Consider the following 27630-nt stretch of genomic DNA (forward strand, 5'->3'; position numbering starts at 1 on the left):
ACTTGCAGTCTTTCTGCCTCAGCCCACCTCACCTGTGTATCTTACTCTCTTAATTACATTTTAAAATTACTATTGAGGTTAAATTTTTTTTTTTATGTTATTTGTAAACCTCTTACTGTTTTTCTTGTGAGAGTTGCCCATTTTTCCATAGATGGAGTGGAGTTACTTTTTCATATAGAAGAAGCATATTAAGATTTGGAAGTTTTTATAAGTAGGCAGTCTATTCGTCTTTTCATGTAAGAATCTTCTGTTGGTGTTATGCTAAGAAAGGCAATCCCAAATACATGATTGAAACTTTCATCATTTTGTACTTTTAAAAAAAAATTTTAGTTTCAATGGTTTTGTTTAGAATGTTACTTGGATCAGATGCATCTATTCTTTTTTCTTAATTTGTGGGTATATGTCTATCCTAAAGTGACACGGTCATTTTCTCCCAAGGTTCTTATTACTTCCATGTTGTCTACTACTTCAGATTCTTCATTCCTACTTAGAAGAAAGCATTTTAGGGATGGGATTTTCATGAAGAAAACTCAAGAATTATTTCTTTTATTTTTACCTGAGTGTAACATTTAGAGAAGGGTAAGAGTGAAGTATTTTACCTGCTGTAACAGATTTCTTAAGTTTTATCATCTATATTAGGATAGTCCTGGCTATATAAGGTTAAATATTTATATCCAGAAATACTGTTAATCCAGGTAGGAAGATTTGTTTTAGCAGCTGCATCTATAAAAAATAAATTCAATGTGACTCATTGTGGGAGCTATAAATTCAAATGAATAAGGACACACTAAGGTTAGATATATGTATGTCCCCTAGGTCTTCTATTTAAAAACTTACCTTAGCCAAGTCACTTCTTTGAGTCTCAGTTTTATTACTTGTTATGTGCAGACCATATAGTGAATTGACATCTAAGTTGGCTCTGAAGATATAATGCTCATGAAGCCCTTAGCACAGTGCTTAGCATATGGTATGTGCTCCCTATATATTGACTGTTGTAAATAATACTATATAACTAGCTAACAATATAATTTTATAGCTAAAAGATAGCCTTATGCATGGGTGATGATAGTTCTTTTTATTTTTGTGCTCTTCAGATTACTGCATACTTTAAAGGAAGCTGTAATCCTACTGACGTTATGTAGAGTAGAGTTACCAGGTTGGCAAAGGAGGAAGAAATCATGTATTGTGATGAGCACTTGAAAGAAATTGTAGTTGGGTATCCTTTTGAAGGGAAAGCTCTGGTGGAATTAGGGGATAAGCACATTATTTGAAGAGCTATATGTGGAAGAGGAAGTTCAGGGGTTATAACTAGTATGTGTTGAAAAGGTACGTGAGGATACATCTCAGCTCAGGCAGACCTTTTCATTTTTCAGAGTCCTTCAAAATAATGAGCTCTTTCGGTGAGTAATGTGATTTGTTATTGCAGATATAGAAGCATTTGCTGAATTTGTTGAAATTTGTAGAAAATTCAATTTTGATGACTTTTAAGGTTCTTGTTCATCTCACAATTTTTTGAGGTTATATGTTATGGATATGGTTGAAAATATATTATTCATGTATTAAGCTCACAGCGAGGACTTAGAAATGTTTGTCATTACCAATTTGTAGCAATAAAAGATTCCAAACCATCGTGCTCATAATTGGAATGGTTGTCCTATTTATTATTTTTAAGTTGTAGAAAAAGGATCATGTGTTATTTATAAACCCACCATAAAATAATTTTTAAAAGTCATGAATACAACAGATATGTAAAATCAATTTGGAGTCAGATACTTCTCAAATATGCTGTAAATCCTTATATATCCCTGCTTCTTTCCAAACAGATGTGGTTCAAACCCTGTGAAAACTGTAATTTCATATTTGGTAAGAGGTGAATAAAACTGACAATAAATATGCCAACAGTTTTTAAAAATACTAAGTGGTAAATGCTGTTTTTAGTTGTAAAACACTCTTACTCAGACTGAAGCTAGTAAAACGTTATATAAGATTCGTATTTACATATTGAAGATCCTCATTGTGCTTTTCTTGACTAGTGATACACACAAAAGCAAAGGATTGATAAAGAAATAACTGAAAATCCCCGTAAGTCACTCAGGAGATTTTATTATAAACTGAACACAAAGACGCATAAAACTTTTTTTTTTGGTACCAGGGATTAAACCCTAGGAGTGCTTAACCACCGAGTCATATCCCCAACTGTTTGTTTTTTTTGAGGAAAGTCTCGCTAAGTTGCTTAGAGCCTCAGTAAGTTGCTGAGACTGACTTTGAACTTGTGATTCTCCTGCTTTTGCCTTCTGAGCCGCTGAATTATAGGCATTTGCCACCACACCTTTTCTTTATGGAAATTATTGTGGCACCTTATCAGTGGCAGCAAAGCCCAGACCAGTGATTCTCAAACTCACGTGCATAATCTTCTCAGTTTTATAAAATGTCCCTATTCCCATAGTCTGAGTTCTTGTTACTGAAACTGAGGAACCTATACTTTTATCAAGATCCCCAATGAGTTTAAGGAAGAGCACAAGAATGCCACTTATGCTAGGCGAAGTCATGCATGCCTATAATCCCAGCAGCTCTGGAGGCTGAGGCAGGAGGATCTCAAGTTCAAAGCCAGCCTCAACAATTTAGCAAGGCGCTAAGCAACTCAGTGAGATCCTGTCTCTAAATCGTGCGCAACCATAGAAACAAAAAGATGTACCCCATTTGTGTATAATGAATCAAAATGCAATCTGTAAAAATAAAAAAAAATTTAAAAAATATTTTAAAAGGGTTAGGGATGTTGCTCAGTGGTTAAATACTGCTGGGTTCAATCCTTGGTACCAAAAAAAAAAAAAAAAAGAAAAGAAAAAAAGAAAAAAAAAAGCCATTTACTGAACATTTGAATTCTATTGCTCAACCTAAGCTCAATGCTGTTGGTTGGAAATCTGACTCTGAGCAGCTTGTTTACCGTATTATATTTTTCATTTATAAATTAGTCAGTTAGACTGATGCTCTCTGAAGGCCCTTAAACCCTAAAAGGATAACCCAGATGTAGAAGAAATAGTTTCAGAACAAAACCTAGTCTTCATTCAGACAGAAAGCTAGTCTTCATGTCAGGTGTAGTTTTTGTAGATAACAGGGTTTCTGTCTTTTCAGGACCTTCTATATCTTGCTGTTTCAGTTCAGTTTTTAGGACATCTGAGTAGGAGAAGTCTGACACACATCTATGTTAATGTGGGAGACTTTTCCCATACAAACAAGGATGCTTCCAGCAATCCTGGGAGAACTGCTTATACAAGGCCTATGCAAAGCCACAATGGTAAGCAGACTTCACATCCTCCTGTAAAACTTCATCTGTGGAGCTGGAAAACTCAATAGGTCTTAACCTTGGTTGAACCTGAAGAGTACGAATTGAATTTCTTTGAGGTGAGGGATATTTGCATTCATTTCACAGTGTAGAGGCTTCCACAAAGGAGAGCATTCTTCGCATGATCCCTGAAATCTTATGAAACAATGTAATAGACAAAAGGGTCATTGTAGCTTTTGAGGGTGGACAGACAGAGGGCTATAATACATAGGACATAGATATGGCAATGGCCTCAGCTTTTAATCAGGAAATAATGAACCATGAGCTGATCAAGTACATGGCAAGGACAATGACTGGAGTTTGATGGCCCTCTGCTTTTTTTTTTTTTTTTTTTTTTTTTTTTTCTGGTTCATCCATGGCAGAAGATGGGAGCATCTGATCATGAGTACATAGGTAGAGACTGAGGAAGGCTAAGAACACAAAGACTCTAGTGGCCAGAGAGAGGAAGCAGTTGAACATGTCTCTCACCAATACCTCCTCAGCCAAAACATCATGACAGGTTGTAATGTTAAGAACTAGAATGTAGTTGGTCTGCTTCCTGACATATAGGGAACAGTGACCAGCAAAATCAATAGCCACATTCCCAGGGAGATACCAATATCAATGTGTGCTTTCTTCCTGGTGTGTACCATGGGGTTCATGATAAACCAATACCTTTGCACACTGAGGCATGTCATGAAGAGAACAGAATAGTACATATTGCCATAGAAAAAGGGCAGTGAGCACCTTGCAAAGAGATTCCCCATAAATCCAGTTGTTGCCATGTATGTGTGGAAAACAGTATGTGGGGAACCAATTAATGGACAGGAAGTTTACCAAGGCCAGATTGACCATGTAAATCACAGCAGGATGCTTCTTTGTTTGGAAAAGGAAGACCCACAGAGCCATGCCATTACTTGGCAAATCAACCACACATACAATTGTGTAGACAATTGGAAGAAAGATGGTAGCAAGCTTTCCATAGAAAACGCATCCACAGAAAAACCTGGTTCCACTGGAACTCCTTTTTCTGGTGATTGGAGCAGAGTCATAATGCTTACCAATAAGGCTTCTTCCTTTAGAGATTCTGTTGGATCCTCTGGTAGTCTGACTGCAGGAAGCAGAGGCCACCTGTGGGATGGCACTCCTCCATTTTCTTTTTGACTCTATTCATTCATTCACTCTAGTTGTGCTAAGAACTCTTAAGTGTTGAACATAATCTAATGAAGTTTCATCAACCTATACCTATCATCTTGCTTTCTTAAGTTTCTACCTCTTAGGACTTTTGTGTGTATATGTGTGTGTTTATTAATTTCTTTAAAAGGATAATGGGCCATAATATTTTATTTAGTACAGTGAATGTTGTTAAGACTAATTTATATAAAACATATTGAGAATTACCTAGAATGTATTATGAGTTTGTTTACATAAATATAATTAATAGATTTAGAAATTTGCTGTAAGCATTCTTTTAAATGCTTGACTTAATACATGCATTTTGTTCAGTTTTTATATATGCATATATGTGGTTATAAAGTGTTTTCTTCAGAGGTAATTAAAATTAGCATATCTTTGTAAGAATCAAACTATCAATTTGCCATGTGTATGAAAATGTAAAGTAAGCTTTTAAATATACATTGATTCCTAGTTTTAACTTTATTTACTATACATCTAATTAATCATAGTGTAAGGGTATAATTAGTGTTCATATTCCAAGATGTCTTAATTTTAAGTGTTGAGTGACCTTGGTTTTAGCTTTGGTAAGTTATTACATTAGATTAAGTACCTGCAAATAATGAGCATTAGCTATTATGAAAATGTAATTTATCTAATTCTCTGCAAGCAACAATTTGCATAGCACATTTTTTCATAGAATAATAAATGCTGTCTTAATTTTCATGGTTATTTTCTTTTGTTATTCATGACTATTTTGAAATGTAGAATACTTAGTAATTTTCTATGCTACAAACCAAACAATAATTTAAAAATTGTTAAAAAGTATTTTCTTCTTATTGTAATTATTCAATATTTATTTCCATATGAACTGTCAATTCAAAGCTTTTTTCAGAGTTGCTCAGCTTTTAACATTTTCTACTTTTATCATATTTCATTATTCTTAGTTTTAATATGTACATTATTTACATTTTATGCAAATCTAAAGTTGTATATTATCGAAAAGACTCTCTACTGAATAGTTTTTCTTTGCATACTATGCTTGTTTTAATGTAGCTTATATACTATTTATTACTTTAATGTGTAGAACAACTCTAGCTTTTAAAATGTGTGCCTCTGTATAATTCAAAGGAAAATGCATGGATTTTCTTTGCTTTATGAGAATCAGAATTCTACTCTTTTTCTTGAGGCTTTTTGGTCATGCACTGATGCATTATATAGGTTTTATACTTTGCTTAGAATTCCAGCCTGAGTAGAGAATTTGTAAATTATACTGTTTTAATGCCCAACATTATTCCAGCTTCATAAAATCTGCTTCTGGAGCTTTTCAACTTTTTCTGTTTTAAGTTTATACAAGAAAGATTATCTGTTTTATGAAGACAAATACTAGTGTACATCTAAAACTGTATGGCTTGGTGCCTTTTTATGGAGGGCTTACTTAAATTGCCAATTCAAAATTTCCAGTAGTTGTTGGTTTATTCAGACACTTTCTTTTTAAGTTTGAAAATTATATTTTTCTAAAAAATTTGGCATCTCTTCTGAGTACTTAGCCTATTCTTACAAAGTAATTCACAATATGATTTGTCTTTATTTTCACACTATTTTTTGTTTATATCGTCCCTTACTTTGTATTTGCCTTTTTTCTACTATTCTCCTCATATTTGCTCAATTAGTATTTAAGAAATCAGCTTATAGTTTTGTTGCTTTTTATTTTTTTCCACGTCTCAGCTTTTATTCATACAGCATGTGTTGGTTTGAAATAATAAGACATCTGACATTTTTCCATTCTCTAGATTTATAAGATATTAGGATAAGCCTGAAGGTCTAGTTGTACTCATTTAGAACAAGGGTATTTGTTTCACAATTTAAATGGGTTTCTTTTTAAAATTTTTAAGTTGTTCACAACTGCTTCTTTTCTTACGCTATTGGAGATAACATTTGAAATACTCTAAAAATTTAGTGACTTCAGGACATTGATTTTATTGTATGTGAAGTATAAAGATTTCAATGGTAAATTAGCAGAGATGTATATGTTGTGGCCCGGTGTCTAAAACTGATAGAAAACAACATAGCATTGATCACTGATGCTTTCTTTTTGTTGTTTGCTCCACAATGATTTGTTAAGCATCTTTTACATAAAAAACATTTTGCTAGATTTTCTTCAAATCATAAGTAGATGTTCTTCCAGCTTTATAAAAATTTATCAATTGTAAGAAAAAAACTGACTTGATCAATAATAGCTTCAGAGTTCTTTTTCCTTGAATTTTATACAATCTTATGTTTTTAATTAATTTTTTAGAGCAGTTTTAGGTACTGAAAAATTGAGCAAAATTTTTTCTTCATGTATATATCCTCCTTCCACTGTTATTAATGTCTTGCATTAGTGTGATAGTTTTGTTAAAATTGATGACACAGTATTCATACATTATTATCAATTAAAGTCAATAGTTTACTTTAGGATTCACTCTTGATATTACCCAGCTTGTGAGCTTTATTTTTAATTCATTCATTAATTTTGTGCTCCTGGAATTGACCCCAGTCCCTCATGCATGTTAGGCAATCTCTATACCATTAAGTTACAACCCTATCCTTTGTCTGTGGGTTTTGACTAAAGTGTAATCATATTGTAATGATATATACCCACTATCAGTATCAAAGAGAGTAGTTTCACTTCCCTAATAATTCTTTGTGCTCTGCCTTTTCATCCTTCCCTCCCCGTAAATCCTTGGCAACCGCTGATCCTTTTTAATACCTCTATAGTTTTTCCTTTCCACAATGTCATATAGATCTAATCATAGTGTGTAGCCCTTTCAAACTGGCTTCTGGTTACTTAGCAGTATGCATTTAAGATTTCTTTTATGTTTTTCAAGGCTTGATAGCTCCATTTCCTTTTAGTGCTGAATAATATTACTTTATATGGATGTACATAATTTGTTTATCTATTCACTTGTTGTAGAACATCTTGGTTGTTTCCAAAGTTTGTCAATTAAAAAACTTTACTTTTTATTTACTGAAATTTTCCTTTTATTACCATCTTTCTATTTTCTTTGGTTTTGCCCAGTTCTGTTTCTTTGTGAATATTTTCTTCATTTATTTCCTCGTTTTTCAAAATTTCTACTGTGTTGCTTTAACTTTATTTGATCTGATATGTACTTCTCATAGTTTAATTGTAGTTCTTAAACTATGTAGATGAGTATCTTCTAGTTTCTCAGCTTTTAATGTTTACTATTTTCTATTGTCTGTTGGATGACTCAAGTTTTTATATTCCTTTTTTTTCTGCTTTGGAAGCTAATTGAATTTCACTTTTAGTTGGTGCTCTTGAATTTGTTTTAAGCATAAATAAGTAACTGTAAATATTTCTTCCATTTACTGTATACCTTCCTTTTGTCCATTTTACTATTTTTGTTTAGAGTTTTATTTCATTTTTTAAAGGTAAAAATGGTTTGTTTTAGAGTCTCTACTTTGTTGGCTTATTTTATGAATGTGTTCACTGTTTCTTATATTTTGTTTTTCTCCTTCTTCAGTACTTTTCTTTTAAAAGAAATTTAACCTTTATTTATTTATTTTTTATGTGGTGCTGAGGATGGAACCCAGTGCCTTACCCATGCTCGGCAAGCCTCTGCCACTGAGCTAGAACCCCTCTTTTTAGTACTTTAAGGATTGTGTTGGTGAGTTTCTGTGTGTGATATGTTTTTAGCCTTTTTATGTCTCAAGTTGTTTTAGTTTGTCCTCATTCCTTAATATTAGTTTAGTTGGTGGGTTACATTTTAGGTGGACAATCATTCTTTCAGTACTTAATACTACAGCACCATCCAGTATCATTTGTGACTGATCAAACACTTGTTGCAGCCTAATTTTTCATTTGTTTATAACCACTCAATCTGACTATTCATGTATTTCTATAATACTGGATAATTCCAGGCATTAATCATTTCAAATATTGCCTTTCTGCCATTCTTGCCAGTCTTCATACTTAAAAATCTTAATTAAGATGTATTGGAACTTCTCTATATAATGTCCATGTCTCTTAAATACTTAAAAAATTTTTTTTTATCTACTTACTGCTGTTTTTCATTACAGGTGAATTTTTAGTACTCTCTAGAATTATATTTTAGTGACTGTTTTTCATTTCTAGATTTCTTCAGTGTCCTTTTTTTGTATCTGTCAGTTCTTGTTTTGCATTTTTATTTTAAAATTCTTTTAACCAACTGTTTTGCTTATCTTTTTGAGCTTCATAACACTACTTGTTTTTAAGTTTTTATCACAATGTTCTCTATTACTTTCTTCTGGAAGGAATTTTTTTTTATTCTTTTTAGTTATATATGACAATAGAATTCATTTGGACATAATTATAAAAGCATGGAATAGATCTTGTTTTAATTCAGTCCCTAGTACCTCCCCTTCCTCTCCCCTCCTCCTATCCCCTGCTCCTTTCCCTCTACTCTACTGATCTTTCCGCCATCTACTCCTAGTTATTTATTTGTTTAAATTAATTTCTTGTGGATGTGCATGGTGAGATTCACTGTGGTATATTCATATATGTGCATACGAATGTTATGTCAGATTCATTCCACTCTTATTCCATCTCTCCTTCTTTTCTTTCATTCCCCTTTGTCTACTCCACTGATCTTTATTCTTTTTTCTTACCCCTATCCTTCTTATTGTGGATTAACTTCTACATATCAGAGAAAACATGTGACCTTTGACTTTCTTTGGTCACAAAGAAATAAGTCACTTATTTCACTTAGCATGACAGTCTCCAGATCCATCCATTTACTGTCAAAAGTCCTAAAGTCATTCTTTATGACTAATACTGCATTTTATTTAACGATTCATCTGTTTAAGAGCACCTAGGATGATTCCATAGCTTAGCTATTGTGAATTGTGCCACTGTAAACATTGATATGGCTGTGTCACTGTAGTATGTTGATTTTAAATCCTTTTAATATATCCTGAGGTGTGGGATAACTGGGTCAAATGGTAGTTCCATTTCCTGTTTTTTGAGGAATTTTCATACTGCTTTCCAGAGTGGTTGCAACAATTTGCAGTCCTATCAACAATGTATGGGTGTGCCTTTTTTCCCACATCTTTGCCAACATTTATTGTTACTCTTATTCTTGATAATTGCCATTATGACTGAAGATAGAGATACTGTATTATTATTGAGACATTCAATTTATTTCCTAGTCTTCACTGAATTTTTTTGTTGATGTTGAGTTTGCAAAAAGTTTTTATTTTTGCAAGTTCTCCTGTAATTTATATGTGAGACCAGGTTTCATCTTATACAACTACACATGAGTTTTTCAAACCAAACTGTGAGGTTTTATATTTATATCTAACAATTCTTAGGTTTGTCCAGATTACAACAGATATTTTCAAAAGTTTTGATTTTGATTCTATCATATTAACATTCTTAATATATGTGACAATTTCTTCTAATTTACTTATCATTGATACAATTGTGAGTACAGAACCATGAACAATCCTTGAATAAAAACTGACCTCAGTACTGAGATTAATCCCATAATTCACTTAACCATAAATGTTATTCCAACAGATACCTCATTAACATCAAGATATTCTGCTTGCTGTGCATCACTAGTTGTTTTTCAGAATGCCCATTGACTATTTGATGTGAAAAATGCTTGTCCTCTCTTTTGTAAGAGGTTTTTTTAGAACTCCATATAGACTTATTTATTTATTTATTTTACTTTTAATGGATTCCTTAATATTCACTAGTGGAAACAGAATGGAGCTGAAAAAACTTTTGTAAACATTGAAATTTTATTTGCTTTAAAGCCTGTTTTAGGTGATTATTCTTTTATGACTGATCTGAAAAGCAGGATTCACTTTAACATGAGCAGAATTGTGTTTTACTAGGAAATAATGTTTTGCTAAAACTTTAGTAAATTCATAATTCAAGTGGGTTTGTCTTACTTATTCTGTGTTGTCAACTTATCTCTGCATAATTCATTTAAAAAATTATAGTGTTTATTTAGACCCATTATATCTCTTATCACCAATTTTTATAGAATTTATAGTATAATTTCCATGAAATTTTTTTGAAAGATATAACATTACTTTTTATGGCAATATAATATCTGTGATACATTTGATAATTATGTTGGGAATATAGCACCCATTATAACACTGTTGCTATTGGAATAATAACGGTTTAATTCAGGATATGATGGCAAGTGGAGTTTACTTTTCTTGAGATATTCAAAAACTACATTCATCTGTTTAAATGTTGCTTTGTTAATAAATGAAATAATGCTGTTTTAAATCTATTCTTGTACATGTTCTGAAATAAATTTTGTCACCTTTGAAACTTAGTCTGTTGGTTAATTTTCTGTTTCCATAATTAATTTCATGAAAAGCTACTATAACCTGATAATTCATTTTAATCAGAAAGTTTTACAATAGCAAGAACTCTAAAAACCTTTTGTCATGCAAAAATACTTTAACAGATAATGGCTTTAACAGTATTCACATGGAAAAAGATGTTACCTATCCCTATGTATTGTGTTTTCATTAAATCTCATATCCTTTATAGCCAGGTAGTGAAACTTGCCTCTTCATTGTTAGAGAGCCTCCGTCTATTTATTTTTTCAACCTGTTAGTACATGACCCTTTCTGTGCCCATAGCTAACTTCATTTTCCCTCTTCTCTTCCCCCTCCTCTGTCTCCGCCTCCTTCTCCCACTCCTCCTCCTCCCCCTTCCTCCCCTCCTCTCCTCCTCCTTCTTCTCCTCCCCTCCTTTCCTCCACCCCTCCTCTTTCTCCTCCTCCTTCTCCTACTTTTTAATTTGATAGCCTCGGAAACTTGTACCAGTGTATAGAGCAGTGATCCAGACAGCTGTACCTTTACAGTCACTCTGAGTGCCAAATTAGTTTGTGAGGCAAATCTTGAATGAGAACTGCACCTGCTCTCCTGTGTGGATGAAAATGGCAAATGTAATGAAAAGCACAATTTTGGGATTTCTTTAAATCTAATAGCAGCTGATCTTAGAACTCTGATGGGGATACTTCGTCTTGGAATTGTGGAAGTTTTGCTATCTAGAGCAAAACAGCCTTCTTTTCTCGTTTGCTAGGACAGGCCTTGTATATGGCTAACAATTCAAAACACTGATTTAAAAGAATTTAAGGAAAGTCAACCTGAAAGTACAATGATTACTAGAGGTTGGTGGAGGGAAGTGAATAAAGTGTGGCTAGATTTGATGAGTGTACATACATTGATACCACACCACCTCCATTAATGGACACAATTAATACCTGTTACTCTAAATAGGTAAATATAGTTTAAAAATGCTTTTAGGGCAATTCTATTTAATCTTTACCTTTCAACCTTTAAGTATTTTCCTTGTTACTTTAGTATTTCAAGTCATTCTTGTACATAAATTTCTTATTAGCTTTGTTGATATGTAATTCACATACTATAAAATGCACCCATTTAAAGTATAGAAATTATTGTTTTATGTATATGCATAAATATGTGCAATCATTACCACACTTTTAGTTAACTTAAATAACATCAAAAAGAAATCTAGGGCCATTAACTATCATCTTGCATCCCTTCCCCCCTCCTACCTTTCCCTCTAAAGAACTAGTACTAATCTACTTCTGTCTCTAAGGATTTCCTATTTTGGACACTTCCTATAAAGGGAATTATACAGTGCAGTCTTTTGTGACTGATTTCTTTCACTTAGCAAAATGTTTTCAAAGTTCGCCTACTTGTACACTACTTTATTTCTTTTTATGGCTAAACAATATACTATTACATAGATATGCTGTCTTCTGTTTATCCATCTATCAATTGATGAATATTTGGGTTGTTTCCAACTTTGGCTGTTGAGAATAGTTAAATTTATGTATGAGTTTTTATTTAGACACATTTTTATTTTCTTGGATGTATAGCTAGGTGTATTATTGAGTCATATAGTAATTTTATGTCTGACTTATTGAGCATTCAGCAAACTGATTTCTATGGTAGCTGTACAATTTTATATTCCCACAAGCAGTGCATGAGGGTTCTATTATTTCTACATTACCAGTCCTTCCTTTTTTTTCATTTTATAGCTTTTTTAGTGGGTGTTCAATGTTATGTCATTGTGGTTTTGATTTTTATCTTGCTGATGACTAATCATGCTGAGTATCATCATGTTTAGTGGCAGTTCATATATATTCCATAGAGAAATGTAGATGCTTTACTTTTAAATTGAGTTTAATTATTGATTTATAAGAATTCTTTATATATTATGGATATAAATTCCTTACCAGATATATGATTTGCAAATATTTTCTTCTATTATATGGATTATCTTTTTACTCTTGATGGTGTTTTTTGAAGTATGGCAGTTTCTTATTTCAATTTTTTCAAATTGTCTGTTTTCTATTGTTGCTCATGTTTTCAATGTCACATTGAAAAATCTTTTACCAAATCCATGTTCATGAAGATTTACTCTTATGTTTCTTCTAAGAGTTGTATAGGTTTAGCCCTTACATTTAAGTCATTCATTCATTTTGAGTTCATTTTTGTTTATAGTATGAGGTAGTAGTTCAGCTTAATTTTTTTTTTTTTGCATGTGGCTAGCTAGTTATCCATGTATCCTTTATTGAAAGACTTTTCTTTCCTCATTTTTCTCTTTATTCTTTTAAAAATTGTTTCATTATCTTTAAAGTTTAGCTTTTTTACTATGTTGTGGTTGATCATAGATCTCTTTGTGATTATCATACTTGGAATTTATTGAGCTTCCTGGATATGTGTTTGATGTTTTTCAGTAAGTTTAATAAATTTTAATCCATTATTTAAAAAAATATTTTTGTACTCTTTTCTCTCCTCTCTTTTGGATACTCCTCTGTGTTATTGCACTTACTGGTGTCACACATTTCTGTTAGTCTTTATTCATTTTCCTTTCCATTCTTTGGAGGTCATTACCTCTATCTTCTAGTTTTCTAATTATTTTCTGCCAGCTCAAATCTACAGTTGAGACCTTCTAATGAATTTTTAACTCCAGAATTTCCATTTGGTTCTTTAAAATATTTCTGTATCTTTATTTCTTCTCTGTTTAATTTACACTTGTCTTTACTTCTTTAATCATGGTTTCTTTTAGTTTTTTGAGCATATTTATAACACCTGCTTTGAAATTGCTTTTCTGTTAAATTTGCAATCTGGTCACTTTCTAAGGTAGTTTCTGTTCCTTACATTCTCCTCACACCCAGTGTCTGGATCAGAGGATCATACTTTTACTTATTATTTATTTATTTTTGCGACAGGGATCTGATCCAAGGCCTTTGTCATGCTAGGCAAACACTTACCACTGAGCTTGATTTTATGGAGCTTCAGTCTGAACTAAATTTTTAGATGTGACTAAGAGCTAAATTATCTGAGAAGGGGTAAAATACATGGTAAATATTCAATCAATTCAATTTTTTTCCATTTGAGTTGCAGGGTTATTCAGAAACACCAGATTATTTTATAATAGAACACAAAGAGCATCTTCATTCTATTTTATACATGAATAGTATTTCCTGGCCCAAAGGGTATGTGCATGTGTAATTTTGGTAGATATTGCCAAATTGTCCCTTTCTAGGGATGTGCAAATTTACACTTCTTCAAATATGCAAGCATTTCAGGTTGCTTGTTTCTTTACACACAGGATAACAAGGAGTATTAATGAACTTTTTTTTTTTGACAAACTGAAAATCAAAGTCAGTGTAATTCTAAGTTTTTAAATGACAAATAAGACTGACGTTTTGGAATGTGTTTTGATAGATCTGAGGATTATTTGTTGTTTCATTCTGTAAACTGTACTTTGTATATTTTTTAATTTCCCTGCTTTTCTGATATTTTAAAAGAAAGATCACATGACTTTTCATATGCTTTGATATTAAGTATAAGGAGAATAAAGAATCCTCATCTGACATCTTTCAACTTGAATTTTAATGAGATTGATGTATCATTAACAAAAATGGTGATGAGAGGAGAAAGCTGATTTGAGAAATGAGATGATCTCAGTTGTAGATTTTTCCATTTTTGATCCTATTAGAACTATAATTTTCTATTAGAATATTAACATTTATAAGAAAAGACATAGGTGGTACTAAGAACAGAAAATTACTGAATATGCATTTTGGATAGGTTGACTAGAATAAGACCACTCTGCTATGGTGAGATTTTCTCTGAAGGAAGTAAGGGAGTAATATATGTAAATATCTGGGAGTAGGGTATTTTAACTATGGGGAATAGCAGGTGAAAATGTGGGAGTATGCTTAAGGAAAAAGAAAGGAGTGGTTGGGATTAGAAGCATGAAGGGAAACATGGAAGGAAAAACGAGATTAAAGAGAAGTGACTACATAGGGGGAGGTCTTATCATATTTAAGGATTTGGGTTTTAACTATGAGATCAGAAATCATTGTGGGGTCATAAACTGAGGAAGGGTGTGAGGTAAAAGGATCACTCTGGCTACTGATACGCTGAAGAAGCTAATAGTTAACAAATGCTAACCACTCATGTGCCAGGTACTATTTCAAGTATTTTACCTCAAATGAATCCTTCTGGGAATGAATGCTGAGTGATTTATTTCCATGAATGTCATTCACATTGGAACCCATGTGTTTATTATCAGGGGCAGCATATATAAATTGAATATGGATATTTTCCCCAGAGGTCTGTGTGTTAAGGGCTTGATCCCTAGGGTGGTGATATTGGGAGGTGCTGTAGAGCTTTAAGAGGTGGGGCCTAGTGGGAGGTCCTTACAACATTGGGGTCTTGCCCTTAAAGGTGGTTGTGGGGCCCCACCCAGTCTTCTCTCCCTCTGCTTCCTGGCTTATGATGGCCCCTTCCTCTCTCCCTCTGCTTCCCTTTCTCTCTCCTTCTGCTTCCTGGCTTATGATGCAAGTGGTTTGCTCAGCCCCATGTCGCTGTCATGATGTGCTGCCCTCACCAGAGGCCCAAAGTGATGCCTCATGATGGACTGGAACATCCAGAACTGTGAGCCAAAATAAACTCTTTCTCTGTGTAAGTTAATTTTCTCAGGTATGTCAAGTAACACCATGCCAACTAATATAGTTGCGACTTTGGAGACTGTGTGTTCATTATCCTGAATTGCATAGGGCAAAGATTTTGTGGTTCTCATGTGTGGCCCTGCACACTGAAAATGGATGAATTCTTTTTTTGGAAGTGGGGAAATTGAATGAATGACTATGCCTGGAGCTAGGGAAGAGACCAGCAAATTTGAAACAAGAAAAACTGAGAAAGGAGAAAGAATTGTGGCCAAGGAGATTTAGTGTCAAAAGCTATGGATAGTACTCAGGAAAAAAAAAAAAAATACTAGATTTTTAAGAAAATCATTAGTAGACTTAAGACATGATGATTTAGAAACTTGTTTTTGGTGTTAAGGGTTATTTTCTATGTATTGTTCAAATGACAAATCAATAGTTATTATTTAAAGCATAGAATATCTTTTATAAAAGTAATCTTTTTAATGCCTGTCTTACAGTGTTGATTATGATCAGAACAGTCATTTTCTTATGGTGTTGATGAATATCTTATACTAACATGAGGGCTTAATACTCAATACAAACAGCATTGCATGTATATGTGGAAATTCTTAAGGCATTGTTCTTTTATTTTAAAATATATTCTTGATACATATTCTACTACAACTAGAGATTTTTCTAAATGAATAGTTAGATTTTCTAACTTATTTCCTAGAAGTTTATGATGATTGCTATGAATTTATAAATCTATTAAGAAATATTGAGTAATTAACACACCTTCAGCATTTTTAAGGTTGCTTGAAGGATGTTAAGAAAGGAGGATCAAACATGGATCCTAAGTTTATTATTTTTGTCTAGACAATTTGCCCATCTTTAGTTTTTCATAGATTTGTTAGTACTTCTTGTTATTATTCTTCATTCTTCTAGAGAGTCTATTAATGTGGATTTAGTTATATTACTTATATGTGTTATAAATCATTTTCATAGGACGAGGGTCATTAAGATGTTTAGCTACAATATATGAAGGAGAGTAAACGTCAAAAACACAACAACAAAAACTTAATCTTCATCCCATGTTGGATAATATCTGGCAAAAGATTTCTTTGTGTCTTTGAAAGCAACCCATTTTGGATTCTTTCTGTATTTTGAATTATATTTAGAGACAGTTTTGACTTTCATTTAGAGAGTTTATTTAAACCCAACTAGACTTCTAATAATTCCATTTAAAAAATGATTTATTGAAGGGTTAAAAATGAGAGAGAATATTCTGTTATATGAATAAAGCATGTGTTTGATTCATTTTAGCATTTGCCTTTGTATTGTAACTCTTGGAGAAACAAAGGGGAAGGGTTCTTTGAAGGAGGATATAAACTAAAGGGGAAGCTTTTATTCCTACCATAAAAAATAAAGACAGATGAAGCCTCACAGAAAGAGTTATTTAAGCTGTATTTTGAAGATTAAGAGGAAGAGTTATCAGGCTGAGAAGAGTAGAAAGAAGATTCCATCTAGAAGAAACAGTATGTACAGACACATGGAGATGTGCAGGAGCATGTTTTAGTCCTGGAGCAGCAGAAAGCCTAGTGTCATTGGATGGTTAGGGTTTGTCAGTTGGGGAAAGCCAGAATGTGATGACTGACAGATCCACTGGTGCCAGACATTAAATGATATCCTATGCAGGTGCTGAGATGTTTGGATTTTTGTCTTATAAGCATTGTGATGGTATTAAAGATTTTCAACCATGGTATATAATATGAACAGATTTGTGTGTTCATGTACTAGAGGTTTCCTACTGGTGTCAGGGCACATGATTTAAATTGGGTGCAGGTAGGCTGGGATATTACTCTAGTTAACCGTTAACCCTCAGGATAGTTGTCTGAGGCCAAGGACTGCTTGGGCCCTCAAGTAGTCTCTTTTTGGTCACAGCAACCTTGTCCATTTCCTTTGGTATGCCTTATAAACATTAAGATCTTCCACATGTGCCATGGTATAAAAAGCTATAGAAACATGGTATAAAGTAAGGAAAAGACCATTTAGATGTGTTTTGTGATAGCCTTGGGTATCAGTTATCAAACTTTATGATATTAGTACCTCTTATGCTATTAAAAGTTACTAAGGTTTTCAAAAAGATTTTGCTAATGTTTATGTCTTGATAATTAATATATTAGAAATTAAAACTGAGTAAAATTTTAAAGTATATGTGTATTGACTTTAACAAATATTAAACCCATTAGAAGTTAGCATAGTTGTATGAAAGTTAACTATATTTTTCCGTACTAGAAAATTTAGAAATAAAATTAGCATTATTTTGCATTCTCTGTAATCTCTGCTTTAATAGAAAAATAAGTGGAATCTCATGCTGGTTCTGCTTTCAATCTACTGCAATTTATATTTTGGTTGAAGTATACAAAGGAAACACAGCCTCACACAGATAGGTAGTTAGTAAAGGGAATAATAACTTACTTGTTTTTTTTTTTTTTTTTGGCAATATTGGTGATTGAGCCCAGGACCTTGTGCGTGGTAGGCAAGCACTCTGCCAGTGAGCTACATCCCAGCCAGAAAAAAAAGGGAATAGTATCTTTTAAAAAAATAAAAATAAAAAAAATAAAACCTTTTCAAGTAGTTCTTCATATTCTTTTTTGATATATTAAAACTTGATAAGTGATAGTTTCTTACAGGTTAGTTATAGTGAAAATCTGTATGTAAATGAAATTTTCATGAATTGTTTCACTAAAATCTGTTGGTCTTCTCATTTTAATGGAATAATATGTGACATTGTGGAAAATAATTGTTTCAGTGAATTATACCTGTCTTCCAGATGTGGACACATTTGATTATATAATATTAAAAATAGTATTAATTCATTGATCTCACCACTGATACCATCAGAGAAATCTTTAAATATTGGGAAATGATCAGATTTTCATTGGTAAATACAAGTTTTCAAAAATTTTGATTTTTCTATTGAAAGCTTGAATTTTATGATTGGCAGCAAATACTGTTTAGTTGTTTTCCTTGGTATAGCAAAGTCACTTCTTTCATTTTTCAGAAACTGTCAAATATCTTAGTTTGAATAACCAAACGAGAGAAGACTTCATTCATTCTGTCATGTCAAAATGGTGTTACATGAAATGATCTGACTAGAAGTTATCTTTCAGATATTTCATGGTATATTGTGTGGCAGAAGTGATTTCATAGCACTTCCTTGTGTCAGTGTTTTGTTCAGAGTATTTAAAAAGATGTGCTTATATGAGATTAGTAATTATTAGTAATTATTACCTCACTTACTGGTATTCTTAAGTGAAACTGGCTTTTTGTTGTTTATAACTGTGCTTGTATGACAGTTTGACAACACTGGTTTTATTTGTGCAAAAACCCTTCCCCCACTGATTTTGCATCATCAGTGCAAATGTCAACAGTGTAAAAGACAGAGAGCACCCAAATGTTGTTATGAAATTAGTGTCGACTTTATGGATCCCTATAGAGTCTCAGGGACCCTTAGATTCCACACACTGTATTTTATGGATGAATTATTCTTTGAAAGAGTCTGAGAAAGAGAGAGACTATTGGATTTTCTTTTATAGTAGGCTTTATCCTTGTTTTTCTTAATCCCTTACTATCACATATTCTTTTTATTTGGGTGTGTAGGATGATGTCCCGAGTTTTATTTTTGCTTTCATATTTCTTATTTTTTTTATTCTTTCCAGATATAACATGACACTAGTTTGCATTTTGATATATTATACATATGTAGAGTAAGTATAACTTGTTCCAGTTTACAATCCCATTATTGTGTTTGTATGTGATATAGAATTACATCAGTCTTGTATTCACACATAATGATAGTAAAGATGTCCGATTCATTCTGTTTTCTATTCCTGTCCCTCTCCCTTCCTTACATTCCCCTTTGTCTATTCCAATGAACTTTCATTTTCTTTTTTTCCCCCTATTTTGTTTTGTTTTGGGGATGAACTCAATAGAAATTTCCTTTAAAAAAATTTCTTAGCCTCACCGGGCACGGTGGTCCATGCCTATAATTCCTTGCTGCTCTGGAGGCTGAGGCAGGAGGATTGCAAGTTCAAAGCCAGCCTCAGCAAAAGTGAGGCACTAAGCAACTCAGTGAGACCCTGTCTCAAAATACAAAATAGGACTGTGGATATGACTCAGTGGTTGAGTGCTATGAGTTCAATCCCCAGTACTCCCCACTCCCCGCCAAAATTTCTTAGTCTCATTTTCTTTATATTTCCTAATTCATTATCTTTTATGGGCAATATATTAATTTTCTGTATTACAACAGTTTTCTAGAAAATAGTCAAAGGTGCTTCCATAGTATAGTGGGAAATTCTTTGTGATTGTATTCAGATATGTGTCATTTCAAAACTGTTATTAGCTATGTAACAGTAATTTATGTAAATTTTCTAAAGCTTAATTTTCCTAAGTCCAAAAGTAATAACAGTATTTAATTTGAAAAAGTTGTTAGGAACAACAACTTAGTGTTAGGAACAACAACTTAGTGCTGATTGTAGTATCTGTTATATAATAAATATTCAATAAATGGCATATAATAAATGCTCCATAAATGCTACTGGTATATTTAGAATTGCTAGATAAGAGCATTCTTAATTCATTTTGTTTCTTTTATTGTTTCATTTTCCTTTCATACACATAACTTCAGTAAAGAAAATGTTCTTATTTAATATCTCATACACAGCATAAATTATCTTATGACTTTGTGTGTGTCTTTGATAGCAGAATTTGGTTTCTATAACATAGTCATATGCAAAGTTAAAGTACAACATTTTGAAAAGAAAGAAAAAGTATATATTCCCAGATCATACTTGAGGAAATCAAAATGCTCTCTAAAGCAGTTGTATCATATGGTTATATAATTCAAAATCTCTGACCCCTTATAGTAGTTCTGTAACTCTGAAATCAGTTTAATTTTTGACAGCAACTGCCTAAGAGAGTATAGGCATGGGAGATTTATATAAAAGTTCATAAAGCATTTGTTGCACTATGCTTTAGATATCAGATTTATTAAATGTTTAAAGTACATGTCAAACATTGACTTGTGTTCACCACTCACTAAAACATTCTTATGGTTCTTTGACTCTAAATTATAGTAAGATGTAAGAGCAATAGTACTCAACTGTACTTGGAAAACCAGAACAGTATGATTAAAAAGCAAATTAAATTAATTATAGAATTTTGTTTCCTAATGCCCAGAAAAGCCAAGCACCAAATTTGTTATTCTGTGATTTACAGTTATGGATTTAAATCATAATTATTTTTAAACATTAAATGATAATTTTTAACTATATAATTGCATATAACCACTTAGCAGTGTGAAAATGTAATTTCCTTTTTAAATATTTTACATTTCTTGAATTTTTGGGGTACTTTTATATTATATTAATTTGACTTCATTCCTGTATTTAGTAGACTGTTAATGACATGAACAAGTTAATTTGAGGTAATAGGAATTTTGTTTTTCTCTTTCTATAAGTTATTTGAATTGCTTGGACCCGAAGGACTTGATCTTATTGAGAAACTCCTCCAGAACAGAATTACAATCGTGGATCGATTTCTTAATTCTTCAAATGATCATAAGATTCAGGCTCTTCAAGGTAAGAAAGTATGTATTAGTCATTCTAATTTAAAAGAAAGATTCATTGGTCAACCAATTTAAAAATATATAATTTCATGTCATTCTGTTAACTAGATTTTTAGGTATGGTATACATTTTGAAATAAGTCTAAATGATCCAAATAGGAACATATTGCAGTGTTTGGGCATGGCTTTTTTTTTTTTTTTTTTTTTTTTTTGGTAAAAGGTAGAAATACTTAAAATAGATAATTTTGAAAGCAAATACATGTTGTATTTTCTAGGGACCAAGTATTATAATTTCTCCCCAACTTTTTCTTTCCCAAACTTTAAAACCCATAGTAAAAGTATAGGAATAATACAGTGAACACTTACATAACCTTCATGTTTTCACTAGTCATTAACATTTTGCTCCAACTGGCCCTTTTTCTAAAGACACACCTACGTTTAAAATTTTTGCTGAACGATGATAGAAAGTTGCAGATATCATGATACTTCATCTATAAAATCTTTAGCAGCCAGGCACGATGTGACACATCTGTCATTCTAGTGACTAGGAAGTCTGAGACTGAGGCAGGAGGATCTCAGACTTGAGGCTGACTTCAGCAACTTGGGAAGACCCTGTTTAAAAAAAAAAAAAAACAAGTTGTAAATGGTTGATGATGTAGCTTTGTGGTACAGTGCCCCTTGGTTTAATCCCCAGTATGTATGTATGTATGTATGTATGAATGAATGAATGAATGAATGAATGAGTAAATAAATAAATAGTCTTCAGCCTACAGCTAAGAACAATGACAGCTTCTACTTAATTGCAGTGTAATTATCACACTTAACTTGAGTGCCGATCGTGACATGTATTACATGTATTTAAAAATCCCAGGAAAACAAGGGACAGGTAGGAAGCCAAAATTACAAAACAAAACAAAAGAAAACAAAACCTGACATATGACACTGTGAGGCCAGACTCAGGTTTAAAGTGATAAACAGGAAAATTAGATTTTTTTAGACCTTTACCCCAATATAGTTTGCTAAAATTACAGATAGTTTGATATTATAAAACAGTGCATGAGCACAGAAATTAGACACCTTGAACATCTACCTATTTTGGCTACCCTCCATCTACCCTTCTTTATAAGTTATGTGATTTTTTTTTATGATTTTCCCACTGAAGGAAACTATAAATAGACTTGATCTAAGTAGCCTGTTCAATCCAAAATATCTTATGAATTTCCTTTAATACTGATAAATGTTCTTAGAAGCCTGGAGTTGCTTTGGGATGGTTAGAAATTTTGAAGATTGGACTGGTGCAACTTCATCTTTTTACAGGTGTCTTAGTTCAAGTTATTTGAACAGTTCTAAAGTTCCTTGATCCAGAAGCCTCCTGGTTGTACTCAGAAGTGCATAATCAGACTCAGTGCAGTAACTCAATAGGATTTAGGAGCTTTTAAAATTGGTGTTTGCCAGAAGAAAGGGATCAAGTAAAATATCTAGTCCTGTGAAGATGTAAATTCTGAGAATTTGGTATTTCTTTTGTCATTCTCTTAAATGTTGTTATAGAGATATTTATTGATTCTAATCTTTTTTAAAAGAAGTTTATTTGGATTGATGTATTATAATTACATATAAAATGGGATTTATTTTGACATATTCATAGATTAATATAATTCCATTAATCTTTGATCTAGCTTTTAGTAGTGCTGATTTAGTAACAAAAAGTTTAAAGATGAAACCAATGTCATATTTTTGTTTTGGAAGCTTTAGATGATGAATTAGTTTTGCTTATGTTCACTGTGTTTATTTCACAAATTTTATTCTATTAGGATAATTTCTTAGAAACAATACACTTTTATAATGCAAAATAAGTACCAAATTTAAATTATTAAAAATATATTGGAGTCCTGAAGTGATTTTTACTTTTCTCAAATAGCTTTTCCTTTCATATTCTATATTAGATCATTAAATATTGCTACTATTTAAAAATGATGACTATATACTAGAAAATTTGAGGCATTTAAATGAATAAACAGTGTTTTTTAAGGGCTGCAATATAGAACTTGAAAGCTAGCATATTTTTAAAAATTTTACTTTGGTAGTAAAATTTTGTTATATATGCATTCAAATTCTTTTCCTTAAATTTTTATTAAGGGAAAAGGAAGAATCTGTATACTCTTGTTATTTTATTAGTGTTCACATTTGTGTCTATATTTTGACGTTTTGAATTTAGTGATCCTTCAAAATTCTCTAATAACTACCAAATTGTACCTTTTCTTAATTAAGGTACCTTAATGAGCCCATTATTAACCATATCCTATCCTTTTTCTTATTCTCCACAACCTTTGTCTTAAGAGAGCAATGACTTCTTTTTATCTAGCATTTTCTAGATTTCATGCTCATTTTCTTTGAGTCTTTTTATCCAGATATACATCTACCCTACTCTGCCTCTATTCTTACGATCAGTAAGTGTAAGGTGAATGAGAAGTGACATGAGTGAATGAGAAATTGATCTCTAAGTTGAAGATACTTTGTGAATTAAATTCTGTCTTCAGAGCTGGTACAGAGAGTATATTATGAAGTTAAAACCTAGTCAGTTCATAATATCAAGTGACAATATTTTGAGTAGTAATAGTTATACAGGACTTTTTCTGTTATATTTACGTTGGAAAAGGCTATAATCATATATGTAGTTCTTCAGTAAAGTTTTATGTTAGCATTACTATTAAGGTTATTTCATTTCTGCTTTTCACTCCCTATAGTTAGCCTAACCAAACAAGAGGAGCCATACCTTTAAGCATTTGCTGCTTTACTTTTAAAAATTTTGTTATGTTTAGTCTTACAGGACTCTAGTATATTTCAATTGAAGCCTTATAAATCTTTCAGTGAGACAGTATGTTTTCTTCTTATAATTTTAATTTCCTTATTTGAATGATTATAAATATGTATAGTAGTATTTAAGTATTGTCACATTTGCTTAAAATGTTAATGACACCAGCACACAGAATTTAGTATGTCATCCAAAGGAATTCCACACTTTAAAATGCTTAACACTCATTTCTGATAAGTAAGTGGCATTATTCAAATTTTATACATTCTGTTTAATATCTGTATTGTTGACTGAGTGGCTTTGCAGGCAATTTAACTTTTTTTTTTTAGTTCAGAGTGCATGTAAAAACTGTCAGAATGCTGCTTTCTTTTTCTGACACTGAAATATAATCATAAATTCAGTTATAGTAAGTGTATAAGACTTCCTTAGAAAGTAAGGTATATAAGACTTAAAAATGAAAATACTTTTTCAGATTTGTAAGTTTTAATCCTAATGTACATGGGATTATACCTCATTTTGTACTTTTGAGACAACTTTCTTTTTAGGGCACTAGAGAGAGTTGTTTTTTTTTTTTTTTTTTTTTTTCCTTCCATGTGATTGAGAGTTAAATGACTCATTTAAAATCCTGTAAAGAGGCAGTAATATTTCAGTATTTCAGTTTGACTAACAATGAATTAGAAAACAAATTTTCCCAAGTGGGTACTATGGTTAATTCCTTCCCTTTTCTGAATTACATCTTAGAATTTGATAAAATAACTTGGACTGTGCTTGTCAGAATATGAGCCAAGTCTTGTATTTTCTTCCTAGCCTAGCAGCAGTGCCTGAGATGTAAGTATCCTCAATACAGTAAGCTTACTAACTTGGATCCTGTTGGAAGAAAATTTATCCTGAATATCAAGTTGACCAAACCACAGATCTAATTTATACTTTGTAAACATTGAGTTTTGATTGCCCTGGTACCCTTTAGTGTCTTGCCTTCTTTCAATTTTTAAAGCCCTTTTATCCATGAAAAGGTAGACCTTGCTCTTATTTTATTTGCTTTGTGTATAAGTATGTTCTGTGTTTATGTTAATATATTTTATTTCAGTATGAATATGTAATTACATATATACAACTTAATGGAATAAAGGCTATTATATTAGGAAAAGTTTAATATATAATTTTATTTTGGTATTATACTAACAGCAAGTGCTAATTAGTATTAATAATTAAAGTTTTTGAAATCATATAAACAAATTATTTCAAAATTATAAAATTGGATTTTCAGGCTCCTGATGTTATATATAAGAATTTAAACTGTTAGTAACACTAAACTGTTGAATCTAGAGGAAGTAAATCTTACTGACTTTCCTTAAAGCATTAGCTAATATTACTTAGGTAATATTAAAAATCTGTCGTTAATATATGAATATTTTGAATTGAATATGCCCACTTTAAAATGTGAATTATAAGAGCATTGTGCTGTTTCATTGTTGTGGGGGGAAATTAAATGGTTTTCGTAATGGTTAAATGATGTTAGAGATGTGTAGTTCATTATATTTTGAAAATTTGCCTTGTAGACAATTGCAAAAAAATTCTAGGAGAAAATACCAAACCTAATTATGGTTGTCAAGTCACTATTCAGTCTGAACAAGAAAAACAGTTAATGAAACAGTATCGACGTGAAGAAAAAAGAATTGCTAGACGAGAAAAAAAGTCTGGAGAAGATGCAGAAGTTTCTGGAGAAGGACTTATGGGCTTTGATCCTAAGGAATTGCGGATACACAGGTAATAAAAGCAAGAAGCTGAAAAACATGTGTTGTAACTGCTACTTTTACATATTTTTTTAGTTTAATTTTAGCTCGAGAGATTCTTTCTTATAGTCCCATTTTCTTGTAACCATGAGTTTCATTGTATGACACCTTAATTTTCTGAGATTAAAAAAAATTATCCACCAATTAGAATGTTATTGGTTGCATTCACATTGTTGAGAGATTTAGATTATAAGGTAAGCTATTTTTAGTTGCCATGCATATGCCACTCATTGAAGTTACAGAAAACCTACTTATATTTATTTTGATACTTTTGTTTTCTTTCCCAACTTAATTTTACTTTGTGTGTGTGTGTTGTTCTCTAGAAGTGAAAAGGAATAAAATGAAATGAACTCATTATTGTACTTGATTCTTTAATTATTGTAACTTTCCCAAAAAGCAATTTTTACCTTGCTTAAACATCTTCAAGTTGTGAAAATAAAAAATTATAAAAAATTAATATTAAGTCAAATTTATTGATTGGCGTCTAAAAGTAGTAAATAAAAAATGTGCTGAATCCTATTTGGTTATCCCCCAGATTTCTGAGTTGCTGATATCTTCCTTTGTGTAGTTTGTTTTCTTTATAATGGAATGGAATGGTACCAGAAATAATTATTATAATGATCTTGCTTTAGTATGTGCTAACATTTTCAAAATAAACATGTCAAGTTTGGCCTACCATTTTTGTATTTTCAGAGAGCAGGCACTTCTGAATGCTAGAAGTGTTCCAATTCTTAGCAGGCAGAGAGACATGGACATAGAAAAAATTCGTTATCCCCATGTTTATGATTCCCAGGCTGAAGCCAGGAAAACATCAGCATTCATTGCTGGTGCAAAGGTATGTCATTAGTTTATAACCACTCTTGGAAATATGTCAGTTGTTAGGCAATGAACACATAGATTTCCCTGTTTCCCTTGTGAGTACAGTGGGAGTTGATTAAATTATACTTAAATATTTAAAAATATTTAAAATAATAGGATAATGAGATATTACAGCATGTATAAAGTTCTGACATATAGTAGGTATTCAGACCATATTCAGACCATTTCTCTTTCATTATTGTTGAAATTTATAATTTGAATATTATTAGTCATATCATTGTTTGACTAAGTTTTATGCCACATATTATGCATTTTTATACTTATATATTTGTCTTCAGGGCTTCAGGGCTTGTAGTTAATATATACTTTAAGATTCATGAACACCAGGTGCACCTGTACTCCTGTAACCCCAGCAGCTCACAAGGCTAAGATGAAGATTATGAGTTCAAAGCCAGCCTCAGCAACAATGAGGCACTAAGCAACTCAGTGAGACCCTGTCTCTAAATAAAATGCAAAAACAGGGCTGGGGATGTGGCTCAGTGGTTGAGTGCCCCTGAGTTTAATCCTCCAGTAGCAAAAAATAAATAAATAAAAATAAAAAACCAAAACCAAAAAAGATTATATCAATGTACTGTGGATGCTGTATATATCATATAACACAAGAATGTTTTGTGTGTGTGGTTTTTATTTAGGTTTGTTTTTCTTTAAATTAGCTAAATTTATTTGCCAGTGCTGTGTCATAAAACCAATAGCATTCTCTGTTTCTCTAATTAAAAAATATTTACCAGAGCAGTTCTTTTATTTTTTGTTATTATTGAATTGTTATTTTGATATTTATAGATGATTTTACCAGAAGGAATCCAAAGAGAGAATAACAAGCTTTATGAAGAAGTAAGAATTCCCTATAGTGAACCAATGCCAGTTGGCTTGGAGGAGAAGCCAGTTTATATCCAAGACTTAGATGAGGTGAGATAAACCTTTTATAGAATTGATATTTTTGAGGCTTGGTATATTATAAATGAGTTTATATTGGAAAAAGTATTTTAAAAAGTAGTTGCTTAATATAGTACAGAGATATAAATGTTTGGTTACTAAAGAGGA

General features: G+C 31.9%; 1 protein-coding gene and 1 pseudogene across 2 annotated transcripts in view; one reads left to right on the forward strand and one right to left on the reverse strand.

The window, feature by feature from the left end:
- ASCC3 (activating signal cointegrator 1 complex subunit 3) overlaps positions 1 to 27630 on the forward strand; it is a 449567-nt gene that overhangs the window by 67601 nt on the left and 354336 nt on the right. Inside the window, 4 exon segments of the mRNA XM_079148642.1 lie at positions 20999 to 21119; positions 25477 to 25684; positions 26404 to 26545; positions 27370 to 27495. Of these exon segments, the coding sequence (XP_079004768.1) occupies positions 20999 to 21119; positions 25477 to 25684; positions 26404 to 26545; positions 27370 to 27495 (597 nt within the window).
- On the reverse strand, positions 3294 to 8101 carry LOC306666915 (proteinase-activated receptor 2-like; annotated as a pseudogene). Its single transcript has 2 exons — positions 8098 to 8101; positions 3294 to 4488 (listed from the first exon to the last, which is right to left on the reverse strand). The product of its transcript is annotated as a proteinase-activated receptor 2-like (transcript).

The sequence above is a fragment of the Sciurus vulgaris genome (assembly GCF_902686455.1).
Source record: "Sciurus vulgaris genome assembly, chromosome: 7".
NCBI classification, from domain to species: domain Eukaryota; kingdom Metazoa; phylum Chordata; class Mammalia; order Rodentia; family Sciuridae; genus Sciurus; species Sciurus vulgaris.